The sequence below is a fragment of the Ylistrum balloti genome, unplaced genomic scaffold (genome assembly GCF_031769215.1).
Source record: "Ylistrum balloti isolate Yb309-2 unplaced genomic scaffold, AGI_CSIRO_Ybal_v1 Utg370626, whole genome shotgun sequence".
NCBI lineage: Eukaryota > Metazoa > Mollusca > Bivalvia > Pectinida > Pectinidae > Ylistrum > Ylistrum balloti.
The window spans coordinates 377,061-387,072 of NW_026782383.1; the positions used below are offsets into that span (position 1 = coordinate 377,061).

At 39.0% G+C, this 10,012-nt stretch overlaps 1 protein-coding gene across 1 annotated transcript; it reads left to right on the forward strand.

Annotated features, from left to right (window-relative positions):
* The first annotated feature begins 6,471 nt into the window (after nucleotides 1–6,471).
* On the forward strand, nucleotides 6,472–8,090 carry LOC132557127 (uncharacterized). Its single transcript, XM_060221617.1, has 4 exons — nucleotides 6,472–6,554; nucleotides 6,902–6,998; nucleotides 7,424–7,559; nucleotides 7,798–8,090. Exons 1-4 carry the CDS (start codon nucleotides 6,472–6,474, stop codon nucleotides 8,088–8,090), a joined length of 609 nt encoding a protein of 202 aa, XP_060077600.1.
* The last annotated feature ends 1,922 nt before the right edge of the window (nucleotides 8,091–10,012 follow it).

Genomic DNA, 10,012 nt, shown 5'->3' on the forward strand with positions numbered 1-10,012 from the left:
GAAACGTATTTGGTTTATTTAAATTTATCGAACTTGGAGTGAATTAGAGACAGAAAAAAATCTTTATTTTCATAACTACGCTAAAAAAGTAAAAAAAAAAAAAAAAAAATGATGTCATATTCCTAAAATATTTTGACGCTGTATATTGAAAAAATAATGAACGTGAGTATTATAATTTTTTGAAGTAACAAAATATTTTTGACTATCTCATACCTAACAAAGTTCCGTACTTTAAATTTCTTCCTCATAAAATATCTAAATCCATATCTTCTGTCATTTATCATAGTTAGAACTCGTATGAGATATGGAAAGTCTAGTTTTGAAAAATAATAAGTAGAAACCATTTATAAATTAGGAATTAGGCTGAAGTACGACCATGTTATGTTTACCATACCGTTAGAATGAACGTGCCGATATGTACAACACAAGGGGAAAATATGGGGTTAGTTAGGTATAGCAAAGTAAAGATTCATGTCTACGTACAGAATTTTAAATTTACAAGATTGTACAATACACGTAAGTAAATAACACCATTTACTACAAATTTAGATAAGATACAGTAGAGTCAAATCCTGAAATAAACTACGTCATACAGCTGTTTCGTCCTTCTAGGACTCGTCAGTGGTGATACATCATACAGCTGTTTCGTCCTTCTAGGACTTGACAGTGATGATACAACATACAGCTGTTTCGTCCTTCTAGGACTCGTCAGTGATGATACATCATACAGATGTTTCGCCCTTCCAGGACTTGACAGTGAGGATACATCATACAGCTGTTTCGTCCTTCTAGGACTCGTCAGTGATGATACACCATACAGCTGTTTCGTCCTTCTAGGACTCGTCAGTGATGATACATCATACAGATGTTTCGTCCTTCCAGGACTTGACAGTGATGTTACATCATACAGCTGTTTCGTCCTTCTAGGACTCGTCAGTGAGGATACATCATGCAGCTGTTTCGTCCTTCTATGACTCGTCAGTGATGATACATCATACAGCTGTTTGTCCTTCTAGGACTTGACAGTGATGTTACATCATACAGCTGTTTTGTCCTTCTAGGACTCGTCAGTGATGATACATCATACAGCTGTTTCGTCCTTCTAGGACTCGTCAGTGATGATACATCATACAGCTGTTTCGTCCTTCTAGGACTCGTCAGTGATGGTACAGCTGTTTTGTCCTTCTAAGACTCGTCAGTGATGATACATCATACAGCTGTTTTGTCCTTCTAGGACTCGTCAGTGGTGATACATCATACAGCTGTTTTGTCCTTCTAAGACTCGGCAGTGTTCATACAGCTGTTTTGTCCTTCTAAGACTCGTCAGTGGTGATACATCATACAGATGTTTCGTCCTTCTAGGACTCGTCAGTGGTGATACATCATACAGCTGTTTCGTCCTTCTAGGACTCGTCAGTGATGCTACATCATACAGCTGTTTTGTCCTTCTAGGACTCGTCAGTGATGATACATCATACAGCTGTTTTGTCCTTCTGGGACTTGTCAGTGATGATACATTATACAGTTGTGTCGTCCTTCTAGGACTCGTCAGTGATTGTACATCATACAGCTGTTTCGTCCTTCTAGGACTCGTCAGTTATGGTAAGGGCCTAATGTTAAATCTAGGGGTTGACTGACTGAGGGAAATCGAAAGTGATTGAACGTAAAGTCAAAATCTAGTGTGATCTCTTACTGGGGAAGCGAAGTGACGTTTTAAATGTCCCCCTTTGAGACAGACTCTCGCTCACCGTCCTCCCTGACGTATTTTTCTCATATTGGTCTCATGAAATCGTCTATGTGGGTGTAGCGTCATTAGCATACACGGTGCCGATTCACTTAAAATTCAATGCAACCTATAAAAGCAACCTATTGAAAAGTGTAGTGAATCTGTTTTACATACGTTCAATATACGTTACCTTTCTGATGATACACAATGATATCATCTAAACATAGTTAAAAACAATTAGTTGAACGAGTGTGGAAACCGATTTTGATTGTCAAATTTTAAAAAATGTAATACCCGACATTACTTTGCTGTCTGATTTCGTTAGTATTCTTAAAGTTGCGTATTTTGAAATGAATGGTTTGAAACACCGCGTCTAAGATTTTTCCTGCTGTATATATAGAATACAAAAGAAGGATTTCCACACGTCTTCAAAACGAAACCAAGTGTAATTTTCCTGACACGCCTGGGTTGTCACATGAACAAAATTCCCAAAGGTAGTGTTCAATTCAACATATACATACTAAACTAAATTTTATTAATTGATTTTCAATTTTCAATATTTGATATACAAGCACTATTTTCATGAATTAAATACCTAACAGCACTAATTATTAGAATGTACATAAACACGTATGTAGCACTAATATTAATATCCAAGATGAAGTAGCTGTGATGCTGAATCAGCGTAGGTCATCAGGTCAATGGTTCCGTTTCTGTATCTTTCTTTGAGTGTTGTAAGGCGGGGGTCAATGTTGCAGTACTTCTTCGCACGCGGTCGGGTGGTTCCTCCAGCTTCTCTCTGCATTCTGTTGATGACGTCGGCATTGTCCATTTCCTTGAATGTCTGTATGATGGCAAATATATTCGGATGAGCGTGTTTCACCTTCTTCTTTAGTTTCCCGTGCCAGGCTTCTAGGTTGTTTGTTGTTCGTGGTCCATCTGTTTGGAAGTGATTCCACAACGGTCTGTCTCCTTCCACCCACTGCTCTGTAACATAGTCTGTGAAAAGTGTTGTGTTCTGTGGTACTTCAGCGTCTTCTAGATCTTCTAGTGTCTGTAACCATACGTCTTCTATGCAGTCCATGGGTACCAGTGGTAGAACAGCTGCACGGCGGATAAGGGCCCGAACATCTTCGTTGTCCCGGTATAGAGTTTGCAGTCCAGTTGTCTGTGCTTTTTTCCATACACTCTGGATGAAATGAAAAAAACAGCCTTTCATGGTGATTCCTGGGAATGTCTGGCGAATGGCGTTGTGTACTGCTACTTCAAAGTCGGCGAATGCACGGGTTGGGGCGAAAGGCAGGTATAGTTGAGTCATGTGTTCCTTGAGTAGGGTAAACAGTCGAGTGTCGATTCTTTGACTCTTTCCTGGTAGTAGCGCAAATACGACTGGCGTCATCCTCCCATCAATAACCACATGGATGCTGTAGATCTGATGAAACAAGCTCGGGCACATGTAAAATGTTCCATTACAGTAGAATGTGTCGGCAGTTGAGAGATATCGTAGGTTCTCCGTAGTGGCGAAGGCTATAATTCGGTTCTGCTGGTCTCCGTCGTCAAAAAGAAGAAATCTGTCTCCGGTTGATGTTTCTGTCCACTTCCCTTCCAGTCTGATGTCAGAAAGAGTCTTTGGTAGCGCTGGGGTTTCCTTTCGGCGGGCATTGTAGAGTGACGACTTGCCTGTATTGAAGGTAGGCAGTCGCTGTACCACCGCTTTGCAGTCTTCATCCCATTCTTCATCTCGGAGCTTGTGGAGTTCTTCTTCGTATATTGCTGGTATGGGTCTGACTTCTTCAAGACATCTCTTGGTGATACTGTTTCTGATCTGCTGTGCTACAACTTCTGCATGATCTGTTGGATGGTTGTGTTCCTGTCTTCCAAAAGCAACTGGTATGTTGTTAAGGGCAGAGAGGGATCCTCGACAAGATTTTTCACCATTTCTGCGTATGATTCTGTAGATGAAACCATTATAGGCTAAATTCTGGCCCCCTTTCTTGTTAATTACGAACTTCAAATTCAGCTGTGCGTTTGCCATGTTACTTGATATGAGTGTTTCACTATGAATGTAAAGTATGATGCAGTCGCTGTATTTATACAGAGTGCAGTTGGCTTGGAGTGTTCAATGTGATAAGTATTCAGGTTATCAACTTGGACTTCTCATCATCAGTTATAATCTGTGCTACAGTAGTTAAAACATCTAAATATAAATGGTGTGAAAGTATGAATATAAAGTATGATGCAGTCGCTGTATTTATACAGAGTGCAGTTGGCTTGGAGTATTCAGTGTGATAAGAAATAATGGTTTTTTTCTATTGTTTAATAATTTAATTTTCAAATAATTCTTTTTTTTTATTGAACAATATAAATTTCAAATAATTCTTTTTTCTCCTCAAATTTAAATAATCTTTTTTCCTAACATTTCAATTTAATTCTCAATTCAAAATCTGAAATTATCCCCATTTATGGCTAAATATTATCCAGTCACAGGTAACTACTCCACAGTAGCTGTTCCCCAGAGCCCCCATGAGGTACCCCAGTTTTGTTGACTTAAATGGTAAAAACAACACCAACTGCCATATGTGTTTTTAAGAAAGTTGGCGTAAAGGGAACACACCTTCTCTTTGACCCTATATTCATAATAGCCGTTAAAAAGTCCGTTACGGTCTGCTGAATTTCGATACACTCTTGAGGTTTTTGTGTAGTTTGTAAAGCTTTGTTTTAGTCTGTGGTATTTACAGTCTATTTCCGTTCTTTTCTGTGCATGATGTTAATCTATATGCGTGGTTCCAACAGGCTTTTTTAATCCGTTTATTGAATTTTTATTTAGTTAGCGTAAGGTCGATATGTGGTATGATCTAGGGACGCTAAGTATGGGTGTCATTCACATTAGTTTATGAAGACATATTTAATAGAACTTCGAAAAATTGATGACATCAAGAAGAGAACATTCTGTTTTTGTATTTGTGTACATCGGAAAAAATCGAATATTTCCATAATACCAAACCCTGTAACCCACGCCCCCAACCCCACACACATATGCACACAGCACCATCACCACCCACCCCACCGTCTGGTAGTCCTTCAGCCTCACTATTATCTGTCGCGTTTTCCCGCTAGATGCTGGACCGACCTAATGCGACCGTTCTACATCGTCTGGTGAGAGTTCAAGTCCAGATTTGTTCACAAGATCTATGACAAGTTCAGTGGTATCTTCAGACGGTTGTTCTGGTATACCAGATACTCTAACGAGGGACCGGCGACTGTACTGCTCAAGGTCATCGACCTTGTCACGAAGGTCAATTTTCTCTTTAACAGGTGTCCAGTTACTATCAGACAGTTTTGAACACTCAGTCTGTAAGCTGTCTATGTGGGACTGTACTGGGGCGACCACTTCGGCGACAGCTCGGGAAATCTCGGACTTTATGTCAGTGATGATTGAGTTCTTCACTGCGTTGCTGATGCGAGCAACGTCATTATCAGAGAGGCTAAAGTTGCCCGGGGGTTGGAACTGGGCGAAACTGTGAGCTGGTGGCACAATATGTATTTCATGGTAAGGAATCATGTTTCCCATATATTGCGTCATGGGAGTTGATGATAACTGCGTATCAGGGGAGAACCTTATTGAGTTATTCTTTGCTGAATAAGAAGTCGACAAATTTTGCACACTGTCTATTTTATTCTTTTTATTTTCATGCAATGTATCAGGCGATGTAGAAGAATTGGACAACAAATGCCGTGGTCTCTTGGAGTCGTTGACTTCCGCGCTAGTAGAGTTACCTGGCGTATCGCACATCACGTGACACACAGTGTTTATGTTTATGTACAGGTACAGTGTACAATGACAACATACCGCGCGTGACTGAATGATATGAATGTAATGTCTTCTCACGTGCGCACGTGTTCACTCAGGCGATACGTGTAGTATCAGTATAGCAAGATGACATCGGCAAATAACTACCTCAATATATTAAACATTCGTAAAATGTATGTACAATCACCAACAGTATGACATATGGTACAGCAAACCCCGAGGGTGAAGGTTCCTTGAATCACTTCACGTAATCAAATTTTCTCTCATCGTCTTATCGACAGTGTGTAGTCCGCCATGACCGGCATACAGAACATCTTTTAGTATGTTTGATTAATCACATCAATTGCGATATTTCACGATGTCTGTAAGGTTAGGTAATGATGAACACAAGAACGGATATTTACCATTATACATGTTAAGATTGTAAAATACAAATGAACAATACCTCCATTTACAATTAAATATAATCAGCTACACCGGATATTGTCTTTTACATACCATTAAAAAATTAATTGAAAAGTAGAAAGCATTTATCGATAAGCGAATACATTAAAAAGAAAACTATTCCGATTTTTCGAGGAGCCGCCGACAATTCTGCTAACTGTACCTTGTATTTGGAAGCCCTCTTACAGACCCGTTACACTGCAGGTGTAGGTCTTGTAGAGTTAGCGGGTAGGAGACTTTCCTTTACATACCTCAATCCTTACACAAGAGAGCGGAAAAGAATGGGAAAACTAGTCAGGTTAACACTCAGCTTGCAATAGCTTCTATTTTGTTAAAAAGTCAAAAGCATGACGTCATAATGGGCTTTATTCCTTGGTCCATTTGTGACGTCACATTTTAGTTGCTAAGCTGCTTAGCAATCGACAATGGCGGAGATGATGAGTCTCTCCCCAAATATCATCATTTTATGTTGAATCTTTGGCGTACCACAATGGATATCAAGCTGTTACTGCTGTTTGTGGTAATGCTAACCACAATCCATCAAGGTCCTGCTGCTTATCGGGACCTCATGTGGTAAGTTTGGACATTTAATCTGATGATATGATTAATGACATTCAAATTTCTGTGAAAATCGTAATTTTCGATTGTTAGATTTTTGCGATATCACCAAAATATTGATTTTACGGAAGTCAGGAACAAACTACATAATTTCTCTATTTATCTTCTTCTCTTCTTCTTCTCTACTTCTTCTTCTTCAATATTTCTTTTCCGTGATTCCATTCCATCCTCATGAAAATAAAAAAATCGAAAAATTAAAACACCTCGAAATTAACAATCTTCACAGTAATATCAAACATCTTTGGAGAAACCAATATTTCGTCCTGAAATCTTAGTGTAAACTTCATCATTTATTTGTGTAGCGTGGAGCCAGAGCCTGGATATGTGAACAGATTTTATCATTATGTCACTGCCAACGGAATCAAGAAAGTATGCCCAACGCCAGCCGATTTGATCTTAGTAAGGATTTCATACCACAATTATTTTCTGAACATGTCAGCATTATTGAAATCAAGATAATTGTTTTATATTGTAACCACTGGGTTTTGAATGGTCCTAACTTTCGAGGGTGAAATTGATTCTGTTTTCAATGTCTCACAACCATACTTAAAAAAATCAGTTGAATATCCCTCTTTTCATGTTTATAGGATTCGTTTACACTTGGATTTAAAAAAAAACAAAACATTTGTGTCAAGTCCCTGTGTTACGATCTACGCGTTTTAATTCATCAATCATTCCATATTTTATCAATCGGTAGTTTTGCATTATAGGTAGGTAGGAAACGTATTTATTCCTATCCAATCTTCTTGCATATGTACCATTCTATGAAAAGCTATTTCCATAAAATGATCATGTTTATTTTTTGTGTATTTAATTTATTTCAGCGAATTGGACACGAGGTGTTCTATACCCTTATGTGTGTATTTCTGACACTGTTTATGGGACATGCGCCGTCGCTTGGAAACGGAGCCAAACAGACCTTGGTGGCTACATTTTCTAAGGTCAAGGAATGGAGAACTCGTAAGTGATATCGATTATTTAATTTTTAGCTATTTTACCTAAAATAGTTTAGAGTTTTAAATCATTTCTATGTGGAAACTGAAATGTCCAAGTGAACGATTGGCCTCTTGTATATATTTCCTGTCTCCATTCGGATATGTTTAACGGTTTCTTTCCGATTAAACAGCTCTAACTAATCAGATAAATGATGAAACCCTTGTATTTTGAAGATGTATTAATATGTATATTGTTTGTTTAGGTCCTTCACGCTGTCGTCACTGCAGAACTGTCCCATGCCAGGCAAAACGGAGATCCTTCTGGAAACCTTCCGGATCTCGGAAGAGAGACAACGCCAATTTCGCCGAGCGAGCAAAGGCAATGAAATTGTTCAATTATGGTCTCGAGTTATCCGTGGTGTTGAGCAAAGAGCTGCCCCGGGATGACCTCTACTGGGAAAGGAAATTCTGTCACCAGTTTGAAGAGAAGCACATGGTGCTGTTTCCTCTTTGTATCCAGCGTCAAATCAACTATTGGTACCCACTGCCTCGCTAGGTAGGTACTTTAAGACTTTGATGTTTTTACATGTAGTTACAAAACGGTCACATTTTGAACTGTACCATTTTTACATAAACATTTTTTTTCATTACAGATCCGATGTACTATCCATGAAGGAGAAGAGATCGAAGGGTAGTGACGTCATTCATTTGTGCGAGCGGAGCACATTGAGTTCATCGCTGATTTTCACCGAACTTTTATGTGTCTTGACCATTTCCGGTAGAAATGATCTTGACCACTGATATTTAGTGTTTTCTTATTTAATATGTTTGTCAGTGCATCTTGACCTCCTGGGGTCTTATAAAGAAATGTACGGATTCCCTGTTGTGTTGGTTATTTAGAACTGTAGCAGTGCCACCAGTTGTGTGACGTCACTCCACAAAGTTGATGATGTTGGTCCCATGAATCCTCCCTCCAATTCAACACAGGTCCTAAATTCCTATGATAGATAGTGAAGATAAAAGCACTGAGGGCTGATTTTGAGAATGTTGTCTGTGATATCAAGAGACATTTATAAAACTGAATTCAAAACAAAAGTTTGGATCAACATCGAGGTTGAAATTGGATACAGAGGGGGTGATAGGTATCTCTAAGGTAAATAGACAAAACGTTTGTCGACAAATTGCACAAATCAGTCATGTCCGTTAGCTTTCAAGGGAAATTGAGTAAAGCGAGAAAAAAATCCCATAACAATTGACCAATTTTACGTGGAAGGGGTGAATGTATGCTTAGGTAGGACTTCCAGTGGCGCTGCTTGAGAAACTCTGACCACTGATCTGCAGATTGGAACTCCTTCGCAGGTCTTCTTCGGCTTGGTGATGGTTTGAGAATCGTCACTAGCAGAACGTCTGCACAAGGATCACAGAACTGTCATCGCAAAAAGAAATCAATAAAAGTTTAGATGACTATGCACCTGATAACCCTATTAAAGGTTACATTCATCATTTGTGTACATAAAACTAGAAATCCTAGCAATGGTCACCAAAGAGAAGGATTCCATGCTATAGATGATATCACGAGAAAACTGGTTTTAAAAAAATAGCCCGTACTTTTGTACAGAATGTAGAAGGCTATTTCAGTCGTAATACCACCAATGTATACAGAGTATTCATTAGTTTTTTCTCCTTGAAACTTGCATATTTTGAAACCAAACTGTGGCATTTCAAGGTGCATTGAAATATGTTTTAGTTGTACATTTTTGCATGGGATCTTCAAGGCCATTAATCAAGAAGACACATATCCAACGGGCGTGGAAGGTTCCGCATATGAAGAGTGAATGGGATGCAAATCCTGTACTTCACATAGATGCTGCATACTTAGTTCATAACATATCACATCATATTGGAAATGAAATAAAAGATAGGTCTGCTAGAATATATATGTGAACATATACATAAATAAATAATTAAATCCCTAATTGACCTGATGACAGACATCAATCGTCTTAGCGGTTTGGGACATTTATATAAACATCCACATATTGCCCACAATGACTACATACTAGCTAAGAACTCACAAGGAAACAGTCAAATGAGTCGATAGGTGAAGGACAATGTGCTATAAACAGAACGGTTGGCCGCATTGACTCAGTGCTTATGGTCTCTCAGCGGCTTTGTCACTTGCTCTCCACCAGGGGGTTGCGAGTTCGAGACTTACATGGGGCAGTCGCCAGGTACTGGGCGCAGGCCCGTGGTTTTCACCCAACGGGTCTGTAGTGCTCACCTGGTATATATATATATGTATATATCAGCTAACTAGCATGCCTCTAAGCCTTTTAGGTCACGAGAAGACGTTATTTAAGACGTTGTTTTAACAAATTTGGCTCCCTGTGACAATGAATACAAGATCATTTGTTTTCCCAAACTTTCCGGGCTTTACCCTAGAAACATAACAGCTAAATATCATGCATGTAGGACATT

Coding starts and splice junctions, on each gene's coding strand:
- LOC132557127 (XM_060221617.1), top strand. CDS start 6,472: ATGGATATCAAGCTGTTACTGCTGTTTGTGGTAATGCTAACCACAATC. Junction 6,555..6,901: donor GCTTATCGGGACCTCATGTG/GTAAGTTTGGAC, acceptor TTATTTGTGTAG/CGTGGAGCCAGAGCCTGGAT. Junction 6,999..7,423: donor CGCCAGCCGATTTGATCTTA/GTAAGGATTTCA, acceptor AATTTATTTCAG/CGAATTGGACACGAGGTGTT.